General features: G+C 45.4%; 1 protein-coding gene across 1 annotated transcript in view; it reads right to left on the bottom strand.

Annotated features, from left to right (window-relative positions):
* LOC126239888 (esterase FE4-like) overlaps window positions 1-27408 on the bottom strand; it is a 72674-nt gene that overhangs the window by 10922 nt on the left and 34344 nt on the right. Inside the window, exons 6-9 of the mRNA XM_049947893.1 lie at window positions 26188-26387; window positions 14384-14549; window positions 10648-10829; window positions 6131-6263 (exon numbers count right to left, since the gene is read on the bottom strand). Of these exons, the coding sequence (XP_049803850.1) occupies window positions 6131-6263; window positions 10648-10829; window positions 14384-14549; window positions 26188-26387 (681 nt within the window). The remainder of the gene's footprint in view (window positions 1-6130; window positions 6264-10647; window positions 10830-14383; window positions 14550-26187; window positions 26388-27408) is intronic.

Raw genomic sequence — 27408 nt, 5'->3', positions numbered from 1 at the left:
TATGTTGTCAAACTTTGTGTATTACTTTTGAAAGCTGAAAATCCTTTTTCTTGCTGCAGTATATATTTATTTATGTTCCAGACCCTTGGTAGTAATGGCACCTTGCAGGGTAACCACGCAATCCGCGGAATACCACGATGTGGCTGCCCAAATCAGTCACCGAGACACCGTTATGTTTCACTCTTAGCACGTAAATACGATCAGAAGTTGGAAACAGTGTCAAACAATACTCATCCGAGCAATGACTTTCTTCCACTTCTCTGTAATGCAGGTTTTATGGCTTTTGCACCACGTTTTCCTTTTAGGGGCATTTGCATCATTGATGGGCGGTTTTGTAACTTAAGCTCGCCCTGCATTTCGCTGATTATGGACCTCTCTTCGTGTTGTTTTGTGGGTTCGTGAGTGCGACATTCAGCTCTGCAGTGACTTTTGCAGCTATCGTCCTCTCAGTTTACGTCACAGTGCTCTTCAATGACCGGCTGTCGCGACTGTTCAACACAGACCTCCACCCGCGTTGTGACTTAACGGATGATGTTTTTCCGCATCCCCTGTACGCAGTATAACTCTTGCATACGGTCCCTCCTGTAACAGCAAACACTTCGGCCACCTTCATTACGGAAACACCCACCATACGAGAAGCAAAGTTTACCGACGTTTGACTTCACTTAGCTCTGACGTAATGCACTCACAACTACACAGAACACTGTTCTAATCTGCAACTTATTGAAGACATCGCATGCGCCGTTCATGGTCACATACAACAGTGCAACCTGCAGGCTTGGCTAGCACCTGCGTTTCTGGCGGCTTTTCTATATTTTCATCCAATCCCTTTATCTATAGCGATGTACTCTGAAGTATACAGTTTTGCTCTTGCATGCGATATTCAAAATTTAGGAAACAGTTTGTAATCCGTCGCATGTGAAAACCAAGTTGCATAATTCCACATTGAATGCTCTGAAGATACGTTGATGTAAAATGTTAACACGCCGGGACATAAACAACTAAATACTGCAGTAAAGAAAGGCGTTTCAGTTTATAAAATGAGTACACTATTAACCCTTTCGTGGTTGAGTGCCAGTTCGAGTGTCGGGATATATGTCGCCCAGCTCTGCATGGTGCTGCCATCTAGGGACGACTGTACTGAACCTGAGAAAAAATCGGGACTGCAAAGGCAATAGAGAAGGCGGTGAGCGGACATTATTTGTAAAGTTATTTAACGGTTTGAAATATAATGTGACGCTGTTTTATTCCTTTTCACACTGAAAATAATACAGTTAAAGCTTGCTATTAATGAATTATCATTACTATCTTGCAGGTAGTAAAAGACAGTGAGATTCTCCATTACCTTTTCTCGCTGCCAGATGATCCTGAGGATTTGGGAGCTGAAGCTGATTATTTTGAAGAGGACAATACTTCCGATGCAGAGTCATCTAGAAGTGGTATGCCACATGAGGTGTCAGAAAATCGAACAGCGGGTGGTAGTTCAGAGATTTCACATATAACAAATAACACTGACAGTAGAATTGCAAAATGGCTCTGAGCACTATGGGACTTAACTGCTGTGGTCATCAGTCCCCTAGAACTTAGAACTACTTAAACCTAACTAACCTAAGGACATCACACACATCCATGCCCGAGGCAGGATTCGAACCTGTGACCGTAGCGGTCACGCGGTTCCAGGCTGTAGTGCCTAGAACCACACGGCCACTCCGGCCGGCGTAGAATTGCAAACGTCTTTCCTGATATTTTCGCTGATGAGAACTCTTATGAAAAGGCTGAACATAATGCATGTGTTATAAACACTGAAGAGACAGGAGATCAAGATGTAAGTGATTCTGACAGTGACTGGGGTGATGATACTACATGTTTTAAAAACACTGTGATTCTGTGTAAGGAGCCAAAATCGAAAGTAGATTTCAGTGTAACAGACAGTGAATATGTTTATTTTGAGAAACTTTTTTGCAAAAACATTATGGAGCACATATGTTTTCAAACAAATTTATATGCTGCTCAGAAGAAGTGTCAAATGGAAAGAAATAACTGCTCCTGAACTGAAGGCATTCATAGGCATGCTCATAATAATAGGTATCCATCAACTACCAGCAGCTGACAATTACTGGAGTTCAGATCCAATGTTGAAAGTGAGTTCAGTTTCAAACGTCATGACACTGTCAAGATACAAGAAAATCGTACAGAACCTGCACTGCAATGACAACAATGTTATTCTTCGTCCAAAAACAGATCCAAACTATGACAAACTTTATAAAATTAGACCCATTATTGCAGCACTAAACAAAAACTGTTTTGCAGTATATGAGCCACTTCTACATTAGCAGTAGACGAATCAATAGTGGCATTCAAGGGATGTACGTCTCTCAAACAGTATATGCCCATGAAGCCAACAAAGAGGGGCTACAAAATTTGGTGTCTTGTAGACTCGAAAAGCGGTTTTGTTTCAAATTTTGAAGTGTACACTGGTAAATACAGCACTCCAATACAAGACTGCAAGAATTATCAGATGTGTGAACGATTGGTTCTGGAACTGTGTCAACCATTTTTTTTACACAGGCAGAATCATTGTTTTCGATAATTTCTTCACAACTTACAAGTTGATGAAAGGACTGAGGAACAAAGGCCTATATAGTTGTGGAACTGTAAGACGAAAGAGGAAAGGACTACCAGGAATATTAGAAAACAAAAAAAGTGATCTCAAACGTGGAGAGTTTCAGTTTGCAGTAAAGTGTGGTGTAGCTGCTCTGAAATGGCAGGACAACAAAGCAGTTTGCCTTCTTTCCACATACAACAATCCAAAAGTTGTCAAATTTATTGAAAGAAAACTGAAAGATGGCTCTAAGGTAACTGTATCCTGTCCTGAAGTAGTAAGTCATTACAATAACATAATGGGCGGCGTTGACCGATTTGATCAGCTACGTGAAAGATATATGGTAGGCAGACGATCCATAAAATGGTGGCATCGAATATTCTATTTTTTTCTTGATCTGGCTATTATCAACTCTTCATGGTTCATGGGACATATGTGTCCCACTTCCTGTTGTGAAAAAAATGGAGAACTTAAAAAATATTTTGGTGGTGAAAATATAATAATGGGACTGAAAAGAAACCGTTAGCACCTTAATTTTTTAAAAATCTGTAAAAAATGAATTTTATCCATGAAAGGGTTAAGTCGGGGCAACGGCCTTGCCACAGTGGATACACCGGTTCCCGTGCGATCACCGAAGTTAAGCGCTGTCGGGCGTGGCCGGCGCTTGGATGGGTCACCATCCCGCCGCCACGTGCTGTTGCCATTTTTCGGGGTGCACTCAGCCTCGTGATGCCAATTGAGGAGCTACTCGACCGAATAGTAGCGGCTCCGGTCAAAGAAAACCGTCATAACGACCGGGAGAGCGGTGTGCTGACCCCATGCCCCTCCTATCCGCATCCTCACCTGAGGATGATACGGCGGTCGGATGGTCCCGATGGGTCGCTTGCGGCCTGTAGACGGAGTTAGTTAGTTTAGTTTAGTTAGAAAGGGTTAAGTCAATAGTATGCAGACACCTATTAGTGGACATGTGATAAGAGTGTGCACATCCTTCGGCTTTATGAAACCCGCTAAATGACCTGTTTGAATGTTTGTGGAGGAAAGGCAGCCCATTCGTCCTCAAGCGCTGAAATGAGAGAAGATAGTGATGCTGGAAGCCGGATTCTGGAGCGAAATCGAAATCGTTCCAAAAGTGTTCCGTTGGTTTCGGGTGGGACACTGATCAGGCCAGTCCATTTCAGGAATATTGTTGTCCACAAACCATTGCCCAGAGACACTGCCTTATGTGAGGTTGCATTGTGACGCTAATACGAGGGGCGTTCAGAAAGTAAGCTCCGATCGGTCGCGAAATGGAAACGACTATGAAAATCCGATAAAGCTTTGCACAGATGTGTTGGGTAGTGTCTCTAGTATAACCCCAGTTAGCATCACGTCGCTCTTCTCATTTCTGAGCTCGCAGTGAGTGCGTAAAGATGTCTAGAAAATAGTTTCTGCCGCCAAGTACGAGGGCCTGGTGAGAAATTTCGCCTGAAGCTATGCAGCTAACATTACATAACTGTCGTGCTGTTTCTTCTTCAAGACAATTCTCAGCCGCATTCTGCAGGGGCAATGAAGATGCTCCTGCATCGTTTTCAAATGGAAATGTGAGATTACCCACAATACAGTCCGCAATTGTCTCCCCCTGAGTTTCATCTCTGGTCACATGAACCGCTGTCTTTGAAGACACCATTTTGACACAGACAACGAGGTGTAGGCCAGCGTGGAGAATTGGCGGAAAGCACTGGCGGCTGCCTTCTATGATGAGGCTATTGAAAAGTTGGTACAACGCTATGACAAAAGTCTAAGTCAGAACGGCGACTACGTAGAGAAGTAGCTGAAAGGTGTAGCTAATTGTTACAAGTAAAACATTTCTGATGTTCACTGTGGTTTCAATTTGGCAATCAATCGGAGCTTACTTTCTGAACAGGCCTCGTATAATCAGCATCTCCGAACTGTTCCTCTACTGTGCGCAGCACACAATGCTTTAATATATGTTCATATCCTTCTGCATTTAGTGTTTTCTTATGCGTGATAAGTGGAATACAACTTAAGCACGGGAAACACAACAGTACCACAACACCGCCTTCTTACTTCCCTGTTGGCACTACACATGATGGCAGACAACTTTATCTGGGAATTCGCCAAGCCAAAACCGTTCCACTGGATTGCCACAGGGCTCAGAGTGACTTAGTGCTTCCGGTCACTCATATCCAGGCGTCCTCTGTCCAGTGGCGTGACTCTTTACACCATCTCAGGTCTCACTCAACTTTGTCTACACAAGCGTCTAGCTTACGAAAAACTGTACCACATTATTTTTAACCCCTACACACAGGCATTGTCGTACATCAACTGCTGTTAGTTCTTTGGAGCTCATGCTGATTTCATACGACTTTTTACATCCCTCCTCTTCATTGCTCTACGATCTCTCTCAGTACGTGAGGGTGCCTGGACTTGGTTTATCTGTGGTTGTTCCTTGACATTTACACTTCACAGTCGCATCGCCAATCGTCGATGTAGGCAGCTTGAGAAGGGCTGAAATCTACCTGATGTATTTGTTACTCAGGTGACATCCGATGACTGATCCGCATTCTAAGTCACTGAACTGTTGTGACCGACACATTCTGCTGTTACGGCTTTTCTACTGACAACACAGTGGTTGCTGACTCCTTGTATATTGGCCGGTCTGTCTCTAGTGACATCTGGTGATCAAGTCTGCATTTAATGGCTGAGTCACGATATTTTTGATCAGATAGTGTATTTATAAATATTATGCCAAAAATATCCGCACAAAGAGGCTTGTTAGCTTTTATGCAGCTATGAAAACAAAATGCAGTGTGGTAATTAGCACGGAATCAGTGAATAATGCGTTTTATCTCACTCGTTCTTGAAAGGGCGCTTTCTGTGTGATAACAGGAGTGCCCTCGATCATACACGAAAGTGAAGTTCTCGTAAGTTTAGCAGCAGATTGTAGTTAAACATAAAGGTTATGATTTTTTAGTATCTAGCAGCATGAATTTGTCAGCATATAGAGACACTATGCAATTTGCATGAAACAACTGTTAACGTTCGGAACCTAATCTTAAGGCAACAGGTTTATTTAACGGCACAACTGGTGATCGGATGGCTGTCTGTCTTGAGTGAGACTGGCTTATTTTATTTATCATGTACATGTATGATGTGCGATGTTTGAACAGGCAAATCTACACGATCGCCCTGTCCCATGTCCCCTAGGATGTTGCGTGTAGAGCGCACGCTTGATATTTTTTCAAAACCATATTTGGGACTGCAAAGAGAAACGACACGTTTTACGCCATACTATATCACATTACTCCTTAAAATTTCCACCATTTTACATCAATATGAAGTTTTACAAAAAACCACAACACTATAACTTTAATATTCTGATACAACAAAATGCGCTTTCAGCATTAAAAAAAGAGGAAAACAGAAAGAGAGGGTGAGCTTGACTTGGATACGACTTAGAAAGCATCATGAAGTGATTTAAGCAAACCAATTAAGTGATTTCTATGCTTTAGCAACTGCGCGACGTACCTGCGCCGTGAGGGTATGCACTGAGGGGACCTTTGAACGAGAACTGGTAGTAGTAGATAGGCTCTGTGGAGTAGCGGGCCATGCTCCTCACCATGCCGTCCACGCCCTCCACGAAAAAGAGGTGCGAATCGAACTGCAAGATATAATACATAGGTTACGGGATGCACAAGGTAATAAGAATGATAAAATGTAACGAATTACTTTTTACCTGGCGCTTGTTAAATGGCTACAGTCTGTGGCGTCACCTGGAAGCCTATCTAATGTATGACGCGATTTATTCAACTGATATGAATGAAATGTAGAAAGAGAAAATAACTCATTTTGTCGAGTCTGATAATATTCTATGACAAACATTGTAAATACTTTCCATTAATTGCAAAGAATACTATATTTCAATACGTTCCATGAAAGCATGGAACTTCAAGTGTAATATACATACACAAGATCGGTGTTGCTCGCCCCTGTTTGTTCTCTGTTTTTCGCTTGTTCTCTCCCTCCTGTGGATTGATGTATGTACAACTAGCTATCTGGATGAGCTTTAAGGTTACAATATATTATTAATTGAAAGTATTTATGTTTCCTTTCAAAAATACCTCTCCCTCCACGTGATATTTATTTAAAGATAATAATAATATTGCTGTCGATTGCCCATCTGGCTTCGACTGTTTCGGTGGCGCTGAAGCCGCCATTGCGTGTACTAAAAATATTCCAGTGTTTCCAAGCTTCACTCGCAAAGGAAAATAATTCAAAGTGCTTTTATGAATTTTCACAATCGGTTCTCAATATTAAAGTTAGTTAATATTTTTGATTACGAAACTTATCTAGAGATTTAACACCGCAAGGCTTAGGTGAGGCTTCACGTCTGGTTTAAAATATTTTCAGTTATTCCAAAGATTAAAAGACAACTCAATTCTTAAAGAGATAAAGTTAAAGAAATTCTTTGCAATTATTTCAAAAAATACGTAGATGTTTGTACCATTCTTTCTTTCTGCGTAACATTAGATTAATTTGCTGGGAAAAGAAATCATTTCATGCTCCATATTATCGCTGGTTTAGTTGCAGGTTATATACCATTCTTTCTTTCTGTGTAGTATTAGGTTAATTTGCTGGGAAAAGAAATCATTTCACGCTCTATATTATCACTGTGTTAGTTGCAGGTTACGTTACGTTGTCATTCATTGAAAGAGAGCGTAACATTTCCATTAATAATAAATAACTTTTTGCCTGCATATTGAGATTAAGTCATGTTACGTATATTTAAGGCACTTTTACTCGCTCTCAAAATATACGTGGCTTTCCGAAAACAATATACAGAATTCAAACTGCTACGTTGCAGTATTATCGCTATGGGTTGTGACTGACGCCTGCGCGCGTATTTCAAACAATTCAACACTAGAACAATTACGCAGAAAGGAGGTAATGGTACAAGTGTGATGTAAAGGTATGAAAATAAAAAGCGTCGATGAAAGTGTCATGCAGAACAATTTCGTAGTTAATCATTTAGTTCCTGAACAGTTTCTATGAGAGCCAACATGCTTGCGCTTTTTTATTACAAAGTGCTAAAAGTTAGTGCAGCAACATCGCTGACTCTGAACGTTACCTATGCCATTTTTATCTCGCAGTTCTCGAAATTTCCCCGTGTGGTTGTGCTGTTTAACGTACATCTACATGCTTTATGGTATGAGACGGACGGTATTTTGTGTACTTTTGCTGTTCCAGCCGCGAATTGTTCGCGGGAAGAACGAGTGCTGTTAAGCCTCCGTGTGATCTCGAATTTCTCTTCATTTACGTTCATGAAATTTTAGCAAAATGCACATAGGAGGAGCCGCGCTGGGTAGCCACGCGGTCTAGGGCGCCTTATCACGGTCCGTGCGGCTCCCCCCGTCGGACGTTCGAGTCCTCCCTCAGGCATGGCAGTGTGTGTGTTGTCCTTAACGTAAGTTCGTTTATGTTAGATTAAGTAGTGTGTAGGCTTACGGACCGATGACCTCAGCAGTTTGGTCCCATAAGACCTTACCACAAATTTACCACACATAGGAGGAGTAATGTGTTGATTGACTCGTCTTACAACGTACGCTCTCGGAACTTCAGCAGTAGACCACACCGTGATGCAGAATGTCTCTCTTTCAGTCTCTGCAACTGGAGTTCGGTGAGCATCTCCGTGACGCTTTCGCATCCTTGTAAATGAACCTGTAACGAAATGTGCTGCTTTTCTTTGGATCCTGTTTGGTGGTGGTCGGACGAGGGTTCTGTGAGCTACCTCCTTTGTGGCTTGATTTAGATTTCCTGAGGATTCTTCCAGTGAATCTTAGTCTGGCAGCTGCCTTACCGGCCATTAATTTTATATGGCCGTTCCACTTTAAATCCCTAAGTACGCATACTGTCAGAAACCTTATGGATGTTAACTGCTTCCAGTATTTGTTTTTCTGTTTTGTAAAAAGACAGTAATGGGTCTTTCTGCCAATGTTACGTCCGTTAATTTGAGCATCAATTGTCAATCCCTGCAGCAAGTATTGATGCTCTTTGCCTTTCCGCTACAATTTTCTAGCGTTGGGACTTCTCTACATGCTACAGCATCATCTGCGAAAAACCTCATCGAATTTTCGACGTTAACGAATACATCATTATACATTATGTGAAAAACAATGGTAGCCTACAATAACACGTGCCTTTGGGGCACGCCTAGAGTTACTTTTATGTCTGAAACTCACTCTCCGCTGAGAATGATATGCTGCGTTCTGTTTGCTAGAATACAGTCCCGTCGCATCAGCTGGTCTGATATTCCGTACGCTCGTATTTTGTTCATTAGGCGCCAGTACAGAATTGTATCGGAAGCCATCTGGATGAAACACGGCATCAACATGGACGCCGGTATCTACTGCTTGATGATTAAGGAAGTGATACAGTTATATTCAGACAGTTAGATTTTATGTAGAAACGATTTGGCATACATTCCTGGAAATGGAAAAAAGAACACATTGACACCGGTGTGTCAGACCCACCATACTTGCTCCGGACACTGCGAGAGGGCTGTACAAGCAATGATCACACGCACGGCACAGCGGACACACCAGGAACCGCGGTGTTGGCCGTCGAATGGCGCTAGCTGCGCAGCATTTGTGCACCGCCGCCGTCAGTGTCAGCCAGTTTGCCGTGGCATACGGAGCTCCATCGCAGTCTTTAACACTGGTACCATGCCGCGACAGCGTGGACGTGAACCGTATGTGCAGTTGACGGACTTTGAGCGAGGGCGTATAGTGGGCATGTGGGAGGCCGGGTGGACGTACCGCCGAATTGCTCAACACGTGGGGCGTGAGGTCTCCACAGTACATCGATGTTGTCGCCAGTGGTCGGCGGAAGGTGCACGTGCCCGTCGACCTGGGACCGGACCGCAGCGACGCACGGATGCACGCCAAGACCGTAGGATCCTACGCAGTGCCGTAGGGGACCGCACCGCCACTTCCCAGCAAATTAGGGACACTGTTGCTCCTGGGGTATCGGCGAGGACCATTCGCAACCGTCTCCATGAAGCTGGGCTACGGTCCCGCACACCGTTAGGTCGTCTTCCGCTCACGCCCCAACATCGTGCAGCCCGCCTCCAGTGGTGTCGCGACAGGCGTGAATGGAGGGACGAATGGAGACGTGTCGTCTTCAGCGATGAGAGTCGCTTCTGCCTTGGTGCCAATGATGGTCGTATGCGTGTTTGGCGCCGTGCAGGTGAGCGCCACAATCAGGACTGCATACGACCGAGGCACACAGGGCCAACACCCGGCATCATGGTGTGGGGAGCGATCTCCTACACTGGCCGTACACCACTGGTGATCGTCGAGGGGACACTGAATAGTGCACGGTACATCCAAACCGTCATCGAACCCATCGTTCTACCATTCCTAGACCGGCAAGGGAACTTGCTGTTCCAACAGGACAATGCACGTCCGCATGTATCCCGTGCCACCCAACGTGCTCTAGAAGGTGTAAGTCAACTACCCTGGCCAGCAAGATCTCCGGATCTGTCCCCCCATTGAGCATGTTTGGGACTGGATGAAGCGTCGTCTCACGCGGTCTGCACGTCCAGCACGAACGCTGGTCCAACTGAGGCGCCAGGTGGAAATGGCATGGCAAGCTGTTCCACAGGACTACATCCAGCATCTCTACGATCGTCTCCATGGGAGAATAGCAGCCTGCATTGCTGCGAAAGGTGGATATACACTGTACTAGTGCCGACATTGTGCATGCTCTGTTGCCTGTGTCTATGTGCCTGTGGTTCTGTCAGTGTGAACATGTGATGTATCTGACCCCAGGAATGTGTCAATAAAGTTTCCCCTTCCTGGGACAATGAATTCACGGTGTTCTTATTTCAATTTCCAGGAGTGTATTTCGCTCGAGTATGCCGTACTTTGCGTTCCCCGGTTTATCTTTAAATTCCTGGCATGTATTTCCAGCCCGCGCGAGCTCCTGTAAGGTCAGCGAACAGCTGCAGGGGGGTATTTCTAGCAGCTGCGGTGCCCTAGACTCACCAGCGCTGTGGTGTAGCTGTCGTCCAACGTGATGTCGCTGCCGTTGTAGTAGAACTGCTTGACGGCACGAGCGCCTTCCAGTCGCTCTTCCTTGGTCGGCAGCCTGATGTCACAACCCACGATCTCCTCAAAGTTTTCGTTTAAGTTGCTCACTTGTTCCTCTGTGGATAGCACTCCATTTTCTGCCAGAACAGAGAAGTTAAAATAACAGAGAGCGCAGGCTACACACATATTAAAGTAAAAAGAGAAGAAATGGAAGAAAATAGAAAATTTTGTTTCTGTCAAACTTGCGAAAGTAAATTAGCATGAAAATTTTTCATACCTTGCACATCGGTTTTATAACTCTAGAGAAGAATACTGGACACAATATTTTTTGTAAGTGGCATGAATAGGGATGGGCCCCATTAAAATAACTACTTGTATTAAACCAATACTGCCACTGATTCATTTCTATTAAGCAAATAGTATGTTTCACGATAGAATCTATTAAAATTTTAATAATATAAGAGTCACCAACAAAAATGCTGGTTCACATCATTCATTTCGTTTTTGGATAGGAGTGAGATCGGATATAGTTTTGACGAAATCTTCTTGAGCTTCCGTATGGATGGTTGCGTTGAAATTCCGCGACATTTCGACGAGAGTGACTCTCATGATCTTCTGCCGAAGTGTCGAGGTGAAGCGGGCATTCCACATGTATGGAACTCGCACAGGCTTGGTGGGTGCACAGAAACGTATTCTCGTTCTCAGCGCTGTGCGAGATCAGCCCTCTCTTCCGCGACTGACAAGTACTGTATGGTCGTTGATGCATGTGGACGTGGTGTAAAACATCTCCACAGCGCATATCACACGTAATCGATGGAATTTAATTCAAGGGAACGGGCAGGCCAATCCATTCGCCGAATATCCTCCAGTTGCAAGAGCTCCTCCGACTGCAAGTGCCCCCGGCTTAAATCTCATCGAGTACGCGTGGGATGCGTTGGAAAGACGTACTGTAGCAAGTCCAAATGGCTCTGAGAACTATGGGACTTAACATCTAAGGTCATCAGTTCCGTAGAACTTAGAACTACTTAAACCTAACTAACCTAAGGATATCACACACATCCATGCCCGAGGCAGGATTCGAACCTGCGACAGTAGCACGTCCACATCCACCAAAGACCGTCCAGCAGTTGTTAAACACGCTGGTAGAGGAGTGGAACTTCCCACCACAAGGCCTCACCAACTTTGTGCCCAGCATGAGAGCACTTTTTAGAGGATGCACTGCCGTCCGCGGTGATCAAACATCCTATTAAGAACCACGTCCCGCCTTTTTAAATGTCCAGGGGACCATCATATATCGCGATGACTTAAATGTAATTATTGTCTTTGAATAAACGTGTCATTGGCGTTCGACGCATTGTGTATTTTTTTTTTTTTGAGTTACCTTCTATACTACGAAGGTCACTCCAAAAGAAATGCACACTTTTTTTTTTAATCCATCTTTTATTCTACAAGTTTGAAAGTTTTACAGTGTGTAGATACATCCTTTAGGAACAATATTTTCATTTCTCCACATAATTTCCATCCCTCTCAACTGCCTTACGCCATCTTGGAACCAGCGCCTGTATACCCGCACGGTAAAATTCTGGAGCAACCTGTTGGAGCCACTGTTTGGCAGTGTGCACAAGGGAGTCATCATCTTCAAACCTTGTTCCGCGAAGAGTGTCTTTCAGTTTCCAAAAGACATGATAGTCACATGGAGCCAGGTCAGGACTGTAAGGCGTGTGTTTCAGTGTTGTCCACCCGAGTTTTGTGATCGCTTCCGTGGTTTTTTGACTGACATGTGGCCGTGCATTCTCGTGCAACAGCAAAACATCCTGTTTTTGCCGATGTTGTCGAACACGACTCAGTCGAGCTTGAAGTTTCTTCAGTGTCGTCACATATGCATCAGAATTTATGGTGGTTCCACTTGGCATGATGTCCACAAGCAAGAGTCCTTCGGAATCGAAAAACACCGTAGCCATAACTTTTCCAGCAGAAGGCGTGGTTTTGAATTTTTTTTTATTAGGTGAATTTGCATGATGCCACTCCACTGATTGCCTCTTCGTCTCTGGTGAAAAATGATGGAGCCATGTTTCATCATCTGTCACAATTCTTCCAAGAAATTCATCTCCACCATTCTCGTACTGTTCCAAAAGTTTGCCGCATACCGTTTTTCTTGTTTCTTTGTGAGCCACTGTCAACATCCTGGGAACCCACCTGGCACAAACCTTTTCTAATGCCAACGCTTTCAGTATTCTGCAAACACTTCCTTCCCCTATCCCAATGTAGCGTGACAATTCGTTCACTGTGATGTGTGCGTCAGCATCCACCAATTCGTTAACTGTCTGCACATCGTCTGGAGTGTGTGCAGTACGAGGCCTGCGGCTACGATGACAATCCTCAATGTTGCCGTGCCCGCTTTCATCACGTAACCTGCTTGCCCACCGACTAACTGTACTGCGATAGACAGCAGCATCTCCATACACCTTTTTAAACCTCTTGTGGATGTTTCCCACTGTCTCGTTTTCACAGCACAGGAATTCTATGACAGCATGTTGCTTCTGACGAACGTCAAGTGTAGCAGCCATCTTGAAGACATGCTGTGACGGCGCCACTCAAGGGAACAGGTTGAACTACGTTTGAAAACAAGCGGGAAGGATGTATCTACACACCGTAAAACTTTTACAGATGCAGAATGAAAACTGTATTTTTACAAAAATAGTGTGTATTTCTTTTCGAGCGACACTCGTATATTGTACCAGTTCTTTCTATGTATGGTACAAGTTTCATTGTGGTGTGTTAGCGGCAGTGACTCGGCATGCGAAAGTTACTTTCTTCATAAAGTTTTGAATACCAGTGTAGATACGCCTGGGCAGCGTGTGACCCGTGACTGCGCTTGTTCCCTTCTTTGGTAACGGTTGACAGGGCCTCCTGGCAGGTCCAGAGATGTTCCAACGCGCAAACAGTGCTGCTGTTCCAACTGAGACACGTGTACAAGTCCATGGGTGTTGTGGGCTCTTTACGGAAACTGTCATTTGCTGCGATAAAACGTAGTATCGAATTTTTACGTTAAATTTTGCATGTAATTGAACAATTAAAAAAACCCACAAATCTAGCTATAAGTGGATATATTGTGCTTTAAGAGACGAAAGTAACAAAAGATGTCTTGGTTCTCCATGTTGGTAGCACCAGTGCCTTGCCAGAGGATTTTTATCGAAAAACAGGCTACGTAATAACACTGGATTTAGTACAAAACGTGTTGAAAAGATGTTGTTTTTAAAAAGGAACGCTTTCGAGTTGAATGACTGATGAGTATAATTTCTTGAATCTTAAATAAATAAAAAGTCCAGATGATTTCTTTAACCACATGAAACAGAAAACATTGTTACATCACTGCGTCACTGCGAACTATTTCGCTGGCTTCTGTGTACTTCACGTCCCGCGTGGAACGAATCATATATTAGTAACTTATTAACAGATTTTCCAATGCTATTTTCTCGCTGGAACTGGAACATCGCAACTTATTACTGCTAATTAACAGTTTAGCCCATCCTTAGAAATGATTGCAAAAAGTGTTTTCAAATTTGCGTCGATTGGTAGCTTCTAAAAAGTAGGTTCTCCAAAACAGTGAAGGTCAATGATACCAAATCATTGAAAGTCAGTGACGATAGAATCGAAAGGAAGGATCGCAAGCAAGTAGCTTGATACTCACTCTGTGTTTGTCTCAGCTGCTCCAGGTCGAGTGCTCCGGTCATGAAGGGGACTTTGTTGAAGCGACCCTCGGCTATAATTTTCTGCGGCTCCTCTGTCAAAAACGCGGAATCATTTTCTGGTTCAATACTAGGGGCCCACACGCAGGTGAACAAACTCACACTATCCTGCAACAGAAAAATTAATAATTTTTTACCCGAGCAAGTAGTGTACATCTGCAGTGAATCTCAGATATAACGTAAAAAATTTAGTTAACAATACTGACAAAGAAGTAAACCAAATCGTTTTTTTTAGTTAACAACTTCAGGTTTCCGCCCAATACTTACATTGAACGAGTCACATTATAGGATGAGATATTTACCAAAATTACTAATTTTCCAGAAGGAGGCGCGGCTACTTCAACAACTTTATACAATTCTTATCGTGACAGTAGATGCAGTTATCACGTACAGTTTCGGCCTGATACAAGGTCGTTGTCATGTGATATGAAGTACACGTGCGATCATATGAGCAACGTTACGACTTCACTTGTTACAGTCACTACACAAGTGAGCCAACTACGACAGGCCACCACAAATAAACCGAAGAGTCAGACAAACTGGTACACCTCCCTTATATCGTGTAGGGCTCCCGCGAGCACGCTGAAGTGCCGCAACACGACGTGGCATGGACTCGACTAATGTCTGAAGTAGTGCTGGAGGGAATTTACACCATGGATCCATCAGGGCTGTCCACAAATCCGTAAGATTCGAGGATGTGCAGATCTCGAACAGCACATTGCAAGGCATCCCAGATATGCTCAATAATGTTCATGTCTGGGGAGTTTGGTAGCCAGCGGAAGTGTTTAAACTCAGAAGTGTGTTGCTGCAGCCACTCTCTAGCAATTCTTGACGTGTGGGGTGTCGCATTGTTCTGCTGGAGTTGCCCACGTCCGTCTGAATGCACAATGGATAGGAATGGATGCAGGTGACCAGACAGGATGCTTACGTACGTGTCACCTGTCAGAGTCGTATCTAGACGATCAAGGATCCCATGTCCGCGGCTCGTGGTCTGAGGTAGCGTTCTCGCTTCCCGCGCACGGGGTCCCGGGTTCGATTCCCGGCGGGGTCAGGGATTTTCTCTGCCTCGAGATGACTGGGTGTTGTGTGTCTTATTTCATCCTCATTCACTCGCAAGTAACCGTAGTGGCCTTAAAGAACTTGTGGAGCGGCGGCCGAACCGCCCCGCGAGGGGTCTCCTGGCCACCAATGCCATACGCTCATTATTATTATGAAGGATCTCATATCACTCCAACAGCACACGCATCACACCATTACAGCGCCTTCACCTGCTTGAACAATACCCTGCTGACTTGCAGGGTCCATGGATTCATGAGGTTGTCTCCTTGCTCATACATGTCCATGAACTAGATCGCTCGATACAATTTGAAACGAGACTCGTCCGAGCAGGCAAAATGTTTCCAGTCATCAACAGTCCAATGTCGGTGTTGACGGGCCCAGGCTCAGTTTAAAGCTTTGTGTCAGGTAGTCATCAAGGGTACACGAGTGAGGCTTCCGGTCCGCAAGCCCATATCGATGTTGTTCAATTCAATGGTTCGCAAGCTGACACTTGCTGATGGTCCAGCATTGAAATCTGCAGCAATTCGCGAAAGGGTTGCACTTCTGTCACGTTGAACGATTCTGTTCAGTTGTCGTTGGTCCCGTTCTTGCAGGATATTTTTCCGGCAGCAGCGATGTCGGAGATTTGATGTTTTACCGGATTCCTGATATTTACAATACACTCATGAAATGGTCGTACGGGAAAATCCCCACTTCATCGCTACCTCGAAATGCTGTGTCCCATCGCTCGTGCGCCGACTATACCATCACGTTCAAACTCACTTACATCTTGATAACCTCCCATTGTGCCAGCAGTAACAACTGCACCAGATGCTACTTGTCTTATATAGGCGTTGCCGACCACAACGCCATATTCTGTCTGTTTACATATCTCTGGATTTGAATACGCGTGCCTATACCAGCTTCTTTGGCGCTTCAGTGATTATCCAGAAAGAATAAATACACTGACGGAAAATATGGCATCATCAAGGAGTTGTGAGACATAAAAGAAAGTTGGTAGACATATTTATACATCTGAAAGATGATGTATATTGAATTTTCGCGCCAGATGCATAAGAGTGACGCTAATAGCGACGGTATGAAGATGCAAATCACGTTTGCTGCAGCGGTCGTGAGCGTTAGTAGCATTTGAGACTGGACTTAGGGAGTTGATGTCAATCAAGAATGCCTTTAAGGCGACAAACGCGCCATTACTGAATAAAGTTCCTTCTGCGATATTGCAAAAAGACGTGGCAGGACTGCAGCCACCGTACATGACCGCTGGCAGCGGTAATCACGAGAACGTACCCCCGCAAGAAAGCTGGGCTCCGGACGGCCACGTGGCAGTATCGAGAGGAGAGACCACCGTGTTCGACGTATGTTTGCTTTAGGGTGCCAAAAACAGCTGGGGTCATACGCGCTCAAGCCAACACTATAGAACACGAAGACAGAGAGGAGTTATAAAACGACTATACGTCAGTCCCAATGAACATAATAGAAGACAGCTAAAAACTGGCACGTGGAAAATGGGCTAAAAAAAGACACCATACAGAAACGGAGGTCCAAAACTAAAAATTAAATGGCCTTCGCCACCTTGCTTTGGAGGATAAAAAGTAAAACGCGGTCGACAGCCCGCGCGTCATTTGCCGATAACTCAGACGGCAAACCGAAGCGGGAACGTAAACGGTTAAGAAATGGGCAGTCAGTCAGGAAGTGGCGGTCAGTTGAAACGTAGGCGCAATGTGTACAAAGTGGTGGGGCAGCGCCACTTATCAAATAACGACGGTTAAGAAGGCAGTGCCCAATACGCAGCCGAGTTGAAATCTCCTCCCGGCGGGAGGGCCGAGAGGAGGTCGTCCAAGCCACTGGGAGAGGCTCAATAAGTCGGAGATTATCCCCGTGAAGCGAGAATCATTGGCGATGCCAAAGGGGCACCACCTCCTGATAGACGGCAACGCAGAGGAGCTAGTGGGCTGCCTTGGCAGCAGCGTCGGCAGCCTCGTTTCCTGGCAGACCGACATGACCAGGATACCACAGTAACATCACACTGGCTCCACCAAGAGTGAGTAAGTGACAGTTTTCCTGGACCCGCTGCAGTAAGGGATGGGCGGTGTACAGCGCACATAGATTTTGAAGGTGAGTGATTCTGAGCAGAGGACACAATCGAAAAGGCTGTGTCGCCGCATGTGCGCCGTGACATCATACAGGGCGAAGAACTCGGCTGTAAATACTGAGCAGTGTGCCGCAAGCCGATATCTAAAGACACGAGTGCCAACGACGAAGGCACACCCGACCCCACGATCAGTCCGAGAGCCATAAGTGTGTACAAAGGTACTATCGCGAAGTTCCATGCTGAGGTTGTGAAACTGAAGGCTACAGACCGAGCCTTTCCTTAGGAAAGAATGAAGGCCAAGGTTAACATGGGCCTCTTCACGAAGCCAAGATGGTGAAGGATTAACACCCACCGGTAAACGTGCAGGTAGTGTGAAGGTAAGCCGCCGTAGCAACTGCCGAAAGTGGACTCCAGGACGTAACGGAGAAGAGGGCGCGCCCCATACTGGCGATCAAAGGAATCATCAAAGAAGGAGGCACAGGATGGGTGGCCATGCATGGCAGTCAAACGGCATGCATACCTGCTGAGGAGAAAGTCACGGCGGTAGGACAGTGGTAGTTCAGCAGTTTCAGCATACAGACACTCAACTGGGCTAGTGTAAAAGGCGCCCGTGGTCAAACGGATGCCACGCTGGTGGACAGAGTTGAGACGACGTAAGATGGATGGACCTGCAGACGCATAAATAAAGCACCCATAGTCGAGTTTCGAACGGACAAGGGACGAGTTCAAACCGAGGAAGGTGGTTCAATCGGCACCCTAAAATGGTTCAAATGGCTCTGAGCACTAAACATCTGAAGTCATCAGTCCCCTAGAACTTAGAACTACTTAAACCTAACTAAGGACATCCTACAAATCCACGCCCGAGTCAGAATTCGAACCTGCGACCGTAGCGGTCGCGCGGTTCCAGACTGTAGCGCCTAGAACCGCTCGGTCACCCCGGCCGGCTCGGCACCCTAGGAAGTACCATTGAGGACACATAGGACATTGAGGAACCACGTACAGCGGGCTGCCAAATAAGACATATGGGAGGAAAAGAGAGTTTGCTATCGAGCATGAGCTCCAGTATTTCGTAGTTTAACGAACGGAAGGGCAACAGGCCCAAGATGTAAAGATGGTGGAAGAAACCAATTGAGTCGCCAGAAATTCATACAGACGGTTTTGTCAGTGGAGAAGCGAAAGCCATTGTCGATGCTCCAGGAGTGAAGACGATCAAGACATCGCTGAAGACGTCGCTCAGTGAGACAGGCCCGTGGAGAACTGCAACAGATGGCAAAATCGTCAGCAAAAAGAGAGCCAGATATGCCTGGCAGGAGACAGACCATTATAGGGTTAATGGCGAAAGCAAAGAGGACGACGCTCAGGACGGAGCTCTGAGGCACACCATCTTCCTGGATACAGGTGTCCGACAAGGCAGAACCCACATGCACCTTGAAAACTCAGTCTTTTAAAAATGCCTGAAGGAAACAGGGCAGGTGGCCACAGAATTCCCACGTGTAAAGATTACGGAGGATACCAGTTCTCCAGCAGGTGTCGTAGGCCTCCTCCAAATCGAAAAAGACGGCCACAGAAAACCATTCATGACATGGGTGGACAAAGTAACGAGATGGTCAACTGCAGAACGCCGCACTCGAAATCCACACTGTGCATTCATCAGTAAATTGCGAGACTCGAGCCACCACCATACCTTGCAAACGCAGCTGGTAAGAGAGATGAGGCGGTAGCCAGATGGAAGGTTTTTGTTCTTACCGGGATTGGTATGACGGTGGCTTCACGCCAGCGTCTGCGAAATGTGTCCTCTGCCAAGATGCGGCTGTACGTGTTAAGAAGAAAGTGCTTGTCCGCAAGAGAAAGGTGCTACAACATCTTCATGTGGATGGCGTCTGGCCCTGGAGCGAAGAATCGGGATGAACTGAGAGCTCCCTCATAGTAAAGGTGGTATTGTAGCACTCATGATTCGGAGAAGGGTATCGCCCGAGCCTCCTTCGCTCGTTTCCGATGGAGGAAGGCAAGGGTGAAGGCCAAGGGTGATAGTGGGAGGAGCTCGTCACTTCTGCAAAATGGCGGCTCAATGTGCTGGAGATAGCAATAGACTCCATGAGGACAATGTCTGCTTATGTCAGGCCGGAAACTGGCGAATGAATCTTGGTCCCAGAGAGCCTTAGGAGGTTGGCCCACACGACAGAGGAAGGGGTGGAACTGTTAAAAGAACTACAGAATGAAATCCAGCTAGCTTTTTTGCTGCCTCGACACTTTGCACTTTGCACGCATCTGTTTATCATGAGTGCAGTTCGCCATTGCAGGATGACGGTTAGAAACGTGGAGCTCGAACTGCGTCATGGCATGCCTCAATCCACCAAGGAACTGGGGCATGACGTGGTAAAGAGGAAGTACGAGGAATGGAACGTTCTGCAACAGTAAGGTTCAAATGGTTCAAATGGCTCTGAGCACTATGGGACTCAACTGCTGAGGTCATTAGTCCCCTAGAACTTAGAACTAGTTAAACCTAACTAACCTAAGGACATCACAAACATCCATGCCCGAGGCAGGATTCGAACCTGCGACCGTAGCGGTCTTGCGGTTCCAGACTGCAGCGCCTTTAACCGCACGGCCACTTCGGCCGGCTAACAGTAAGGATAACGTTGGCGAGATAGTCCACCTGGTCATCACAACTGGGGAAATCTTGTTCTTCGAAGGTCGCCAGGGAGGAGTAAAGCTGCCAGTCGCCGTAGTAAGCTGCCATTTGGGCATGTACGCAGATGGGGTAGGAGTCAACAAACGGATAGCACACGGGAAATGGTCGCTCGAGTAGGTATCAGAAAGAACGGACCACGCTAGACGACGGGCAAGCTGGGCAGCGCAAAAGGATAGGTCCAAATGGGAGTAGGTGTGTGAGGAGTAAGAAAGGAGTAAGCAGTGTTAAGGCAGAAGAGGTTAAGTTGGTTTAGAAGGTCAGCCAAGAGGGCACCTCTCTGGCAGGTCCTCGTAGACCCCAAAGGGGATGATGCACATGAAAGTCAGTGAGTAGCAAAAATGGGGGAGATAGCTGACCAATAAGCCGAAGGAAGTCTGCCCTGGTGACATCGAATGATGGAGGGACATAAATGGTACAGAGCAAAAAAGTCAGGTGGGGAAGGAAAAGGTAAACTGCAACAGCTTGAGGATGGGTAATCAGGGAGATGCGTTGACTATGAATGTCATCCTGTATGAGCAGAATGACGCCCCCATGAAATGGAATGCCGAACTCAGGGCGAAAGCCGGCCTGTGTGGCCGTGCGGTTCTAGGCGCTTCAGTCTGGAACCGCGTGACCACTACGGTCGCAGGTTCGAATCCTGCCTCGGGCATGGATATGTGTGATGTGCTTAGGTTAGTTAGGTTTAAGTAGTTCTAAGTTCTAGGGGACTGATGACCACATATGTTAAGTCCCATAGTGCTCAGAGCCATTGGAACCATTTTTCAGGGCGAAAGTCAAAACGAATTGGTAGGGAGTAATCCTTCTGTCCTTTCCTGCCTATCGGTTGTGCAGCTGGTGGCTTCGCCCCTTGAGGCGTGAGTTTGACGGCTTGTTGCACAAATGGACGGGGGGATGGCGATGCTATCTTGACACCGGGGGATTTCACAACCTCAGAGTTGAATTGCAGGTCTCACATCTGCGTGGCCATGTCCTTCATGGAGCGAGGGGTAACAAGAACTGTTGGTGCCAGATGGGAGAATGCAGGGTTTTCGACGACCCAGTAACTTTCAAGCTACTGGATAAGGCACTTTTTCCTTTACCCAGATCTCTTGGACAGTCCGCTCATCAAGATACACGGGACAATCCCGAGAGGAGGCGGAACGGCCGCCGTTGCAGCTGATACAGCGGGGAGAATGAGGCAGGCAATCGCCCTCGTGAACATCCCTATCACAGGTGACCCATTTAGCCAGGTGTTGACAAGACGTTCTAGTGTGGTTGAAAGGATGACACTGGTAGCAGCGCAGCGCAGCGTTCGTAGCCTGCTTTGAGTTTGGACGGAAGCACCACGCTATCAAAGGTGAGAAAAAGAGTGCAGGTGGGTACTAAGAAGGAAACTACCTTCTTCATTACACGATGGACAGTAATGACGCCCTGATCGGAAGGTATGATTTAATTTCGGCCTCGGTTGGACGGTCGAGCAGCCTGGTGTGTATTACACCACGGGAAGAATTCAAAGTTCTATGGGCCTCGACACGAACGGGGTAGCCATGGAGAAGCGAGGCAGCAAGCAGTTGTTGTGCTTGAGAATCAGAAGTAGTCTGCAAAAGCAAAATGCCATTCCGTAAACGAGAGCAGGATTTCACAGGGCCGACAACTGCAACACTTTTCTGAATAATAAACGGATTTACCGTGGCGGAGGACTGACTGTCTTCAGTACATGAGACCATGAGGAATCGTGGTGCAGCGGGAAGGGTCTTTGAATCATTACTCTCATTACGGTTACGTTTCGTAAACGTTGATTGGGAAGATGCGAGAAAATCACCCATGACCGCCAGCGTCTCCGATGGCGCGCTCCTTCCAACTGGGGGCCCCTTCACAAGGGGGCACACCCGCCTTAGGTGATTGTTCACACCTCAGGTCACACCTCCCAAACACCTGGCAGAGGGACCAATCGGCAATTTGGGAAGGTTGCAGCTCAGCCAGTCACGCCTCCCTGGGCCTGGCCTGTTCAAATGGCTCTGAGCACTATGGGACTCAACTGCTGAGGTCATTAGTCCCCTAGAACTTAGAACTAGTTAAACCTAACTAACCTAAGGACATCACAAACATCCATGCCCGAGGCAGGATTCGAACCTGCGACCGTAGCGGTCTTGCGGTTCCAGACTGCAGCGCCTTTAACCGCACGGCCACTTCGGCCGGCCCCCTGGCCTGTACCACAGGGTATGTGCGAACCCTACCTGTCGATCCAGGGCTGGGATTTACGCGTTACCCAGCCACCTGTCATGCGTCAGACCCGTGGGCTGGCCTTCAGGAGCGCACAAGGAGGAATAAGAAAAAGAGGAACCTCAAACACCGGAGGGATGAAAGGAAAAGGGAAACAAAGAAAGGAAAATCGAGCGAAAAAAAGGTGAGACTGTTCTTACGTCCGTGACAGTCAATGCAGAACATTTCCAGTAACGTCCCAGACATGTTCTCCAAGTGAGGGGAAAAGGATAGCAAGAGGATACACATGCAGCACAAAAGGGAAAAAATGCTGCAAAGACTAGGGCCCCATGGCAACAAAGCACGAACCCACCATAGAGTGGCGAGCCTCCTGGGGGACAGTGTTCGACATATGGTTCTGGCGTATCGTACTACCTCTACAGCAGCACTTTGATCAACAATGACGCAAGGAAGTCTTACAAATCGGTTATTCCAAGGACGCTCTGAACCAGACCTCCTGTAAAGTGCATTCCACTGTCGAGAAACCGCCATCTTTTGTGACTTCAGTGGTGTCAAGCGAGAGCACAGTGGAGGTGCACTGTGGAAGTCTGCTGTTTTGTCTGGTTTCAGTTATGGCCATGTGCTGGTTAAGAGGAGACCAGATGAGGGGCTGCAGCCAACCTGTCTGCGTGCTAGACACACTAGACCTACACCTGGAGTTCGCATGACAGCAGGAGCACTCTCCTGGTTATCCCACGAACCCCCACTGCAAATTTTTTCATCAACCTGGTAATTCGACCTGTTGCGCTGCCATTCATGAGCAGCATTCCAGGAGGTGTTTTCCAGCATGATAACGCTGGCCCTCGTACCGCTGTTGTAACCCAACATGCTCTACAGAGTGTCGAGATGAAGCTTTGGTCTGCTCGAGTACCAGATCTGTTTCCAATCGAGCACATATCGGATATCATCGGATGACAACTCATCCACAAACAGCAGTAACCGTTCGTGTATTGACCGACCAAGTGCAACAGGCATGGAGCTCCATGCCACTAACTGGCATCTGACACTTGCATAACGCAATGCATGTAGGTTTACATGCTTGCATTGAACATTCTGGCGATGACACCGGTTATTAATGTGTCAGAATTTCACATTTGCAATGGCTTATCCCGCGCTTGCAATGTTAATCACATATGTTTCTTAGACTAATGAACTCTGAAATTTGAGTACCTACGTTACTTATTTTTTGGTGTTGCAATTTTTTTCCGTCAATATATATTGAGGTGCAGTTTTCGTCAAGTTATAGTGGACAATATGGCGAATTTCCTGACGTTCTAAAGCTGTTTTTATCGTCTGCAATAGGTGAATTGCGACACCAATAGCGTTTTTTCCCCTAATGGTACTATAAAGTCTTTTGCTGTGGCATTTGAAACAAGGACTTCAACAACATAACTTGATCAAGTAATATCAAGATAACAGTACTGCAAACCACTGCCCTGCCATCAGGAGAAGTGGTTCTACGAACTTCAATCCTGTTATACCAAATGCGCACAAGCACTTAACTCAGGCGCGTCAGTTTGGAACCGCGTGACCGCTACGGTCGCAGGTTCGAATCCTGCCTCGGGCATGGATGTGTGTGATGTCATTAGGTTAGTTAGGTTTAAGTAGTTCTAAGTTCTAGGGGACTGATGATCTCAGTAGTTAAGTCCCATAGTGCTCAGAGCCATTTGAACCATTTTTGAACTTAACTCAGGTACATTTCTTCCGCTTATTATGACGGCTGTCAAAGCAAGTGCCCAAAATACTTTCCGTGAGTATTGCTACTTGCTATAAAATGATTCGGAAGAATCAGTACTGGACGCTGAATTTCATCTACAATTAACGGCAGCACAGGCCCATCTTATAAGGCACCTCATTCCTCCAGGAATCATCGGCGTTTTTTCATAGACCTGAGCGTTATTTCCAGCGTTCTCTACATGTTCTCTTAGGAGGCCCTGCCATTACAGGTGCGAAGTGGCAGGAACATCCGTCGTGATGGCACCACACTGGTCGCCTTATGTCCAGTAGGATGTCTTCCAGTAACTGAGACAGCAGCGTATCTTAGGAACTCGAGATACTTGAGAAATTTAGATTCCCATTAACAAAACGGGGACTAATGACACAGGTCTAGACAAATACGCACCAAACTTCGACAGACGAACAGCGTTGTTTTTATCCATTTCTTTGAGTCATCGTGGATTTTCAGTTGACGATTAGTGCATATTGCGAAAATTGACTTGTCAACAATTTGTAAACGATGCTTCTACCTGAAAAATAATTTTGCGCAGCTTGCACTTTTTGTAGATAACTTTCGCAGAAGTGTAACCAATTTAGGTTGAAATGAGGGGGATAAAGTGTTCTCAGAACACTCGTTTGATGATATCCATCGTAGTTGTGAGATGCCTCTTAGTGACATTTGCATTGTGTGTTACTTCTTTGATCAGTTGTTCTTTTTCCGTGACGTATTTTACTCTCCACACTTCCAGTGTAGAACTGTTTTTAGAATATTTGTAAAGGCAGACCTTGAATTCTTGGCACGATCTGGATACTCTTCAGCATACAACCTTACAGCTGCTGTAATATTTTGGCGACATACGCCGTAAACGATTTCCACTTTTTCGACTGTCGTATACATTGCGAATGTCTCAGAAGCTTTACGAGGAAGTTATCTGACTGCTACAGCAGCATAACGCACACTGATAGGCTTCAGGTGCACAGGTAAATAAAACCATACCTGAGTAACGTGTTTGTTTCCATTGGTTATAATAGGGCAGATATTTATGGCACCTCTTCTCCTGACGGTGGGACAGTGGTTTGCGGTACTGTTATCTTTGTACTATTTGGTCGAGTCCCACACATGTTATGTCGTTGAAATTCTCTTAGAAGCTTCTTTCAAATGCCACAGAAAAAGTGTGTAGTCCCATTAGAAAGAACAAAGTCGGTATCATAATGCGGCAACTAGAAACGATAAAAATTACTTGCGAACTTCAGGAACTTCGCCATATTGTCTCCTATAAGTTGGTGAAAACCGTACCTCGAGGTATTTATTCCTGCCTCGCCTTGTATAACAACCTATCGTGCTATCTTGCAAGACCCGCACGTGAGTGAGACGTCTATCAATTTCGTGCTGCTAATTAATTCCTCTTCCAAAATATCTGAATGATTCCCCATCTTAGTTCTTAAAACACACGACATACTGTCGTTTAAAATATTATAACATAACTGGATTATTACCGATGCATTGGTGTACTATACGTGCAATACTGACATGTGTAGAATGACGTGTAGTTTGCTGAGCTAAACTGTTTACTCAACAAGACTCTCAATCACGTTACAACCGTAAAAAAAGAAAAAAAAAACTTCCTTGATGACAACGATTGCCCTTAGCTGGTGTACGTGAAGAAATTACATGGTAACAGCTGAGCATTTCATAAGCTGCAATTCGCCAATCAGTAATCAAGAAAGAATATTGAAACTGTAGAGGTTACCAAAATGGTTCTTGTATCTCATCATCATTGCAGTATGAAATCAGTAAACGATGTTATTACACTGTCATCAATACAATTTTTTGGGAACCTCTGCTTTTTACTGAATATTCAGTTTCCTTTCCCTGCACGATAAAATTCTGAAGCTTGAGCAATTTCTTATTCAAGGAAAGAAAATTGTACATCTTATATACATACCTCTTCCGATAAAGCACTGTTTCTGTCCACTACGAGAGTTCTCGCCTCAATAGTTTTCAGGAATTCTAAAAGTTCCGTTGAAGTTGTTCCGTTATATCCCAAAGTTTTGGCGTACCGTATTGCCCTGTCGCTTGGGTTTTTGGAGAATGCCCAAGGGTTTAACGCTGATCCGCTCATTGCTATAGCGTTCTTGAACAGGCCTGGCGAAAAGCGGAGACTTATGATAAGTTTTAGCGATCACGAATAGCACAACTGTATTGTGAATTTTATAAGCAAAGCTAATATCGTAATTTAAAAAGTACATGTGACTCTATTGATCTATATTACATTATTTGTAAATTAAAATACAACGTAAAGTATACGAAGATAGACATTTCCAACTGGAGCTCATTACACAGCAAAATTCTTTTGGGTTTGTGACCTCTTCGTAACTGTAAAAACTGTAACCAGACTTTCTATTAATGTTAGAGTCAGCATTCATTGGGTTGACATTAATTATTCGTTGATGTGTTACCTAATCAGAAAATGATTATACAGTGTGAAGTATTTCCTTCCAGAAGATATGGGAATGTCTACAGGCACTCAGCTTAGAGTGCTCTGCTACAAACTTCGTTACATAAGTATTCGTCGTATCATGATGAAATTACTGTAGATTTTTGAGGAAGATTCCATGATGTGACATTTAAAAATGATACTGAGTACTGCGAGGACGGAACTCAGCTCTCGTCGTCCGGCCATCAAGATCCGGGAATTCTGTGAATTTCCGAGAGTATCTCGCGTGAGTGCTACAGTCCTTGCTTCAACTAGTGCTCCACCTCTTTTCAGATCCGCACTGAGTAAAGGTGAAAGTATTAAGTTACGTCCTTCCTTAATTTCAATGATTATACTAATGTTTGTATTCATACCTCTGCAATAATACGACATATTTTTACCTAACGTTAATGCAAACACAAATACTCAATCTATGATGCGAAATGGTTTGGCCAGTACTGCTCACGGAAACAAGAAGATAACGGAAGAGTACTCCATCTTCACTCACTGGAGCTGCTAGCTCATTTAATTTTAATAGGAATAATCCCAAGGTTTCAGGACATCGTGACCATTCTTCCATGCTCACCGCTTCGGTGTCCATTTTTGGTAGAATGTCGTCAGTAAACCAACGGATTGCTTGCAATAAAGCGTCACCTTTTGAGAGGCAACTGGTGGCCAAGGAATGCTTCT

This window comes from Schistocerca nitens, chromosome 1 (genome assembly GCF_023898315.1).
Source record: "Schistocerca nitens isolate TAMUIC-IGC-003100 chromosome 1, iqSchNite1.1, whole genome shotgun sequence".
In the NCBI taxonomy this organism is placed as follows: domain Eukaryota; kingdom Metazoa; phylum Arthropoda; class Insecta; order Orthoptera; family Acrididae; genus Schistocerca; species Schistocerca nitens.
This window is presented reverse-complemented; position numbering and strand designations above follow the sequence as displayed.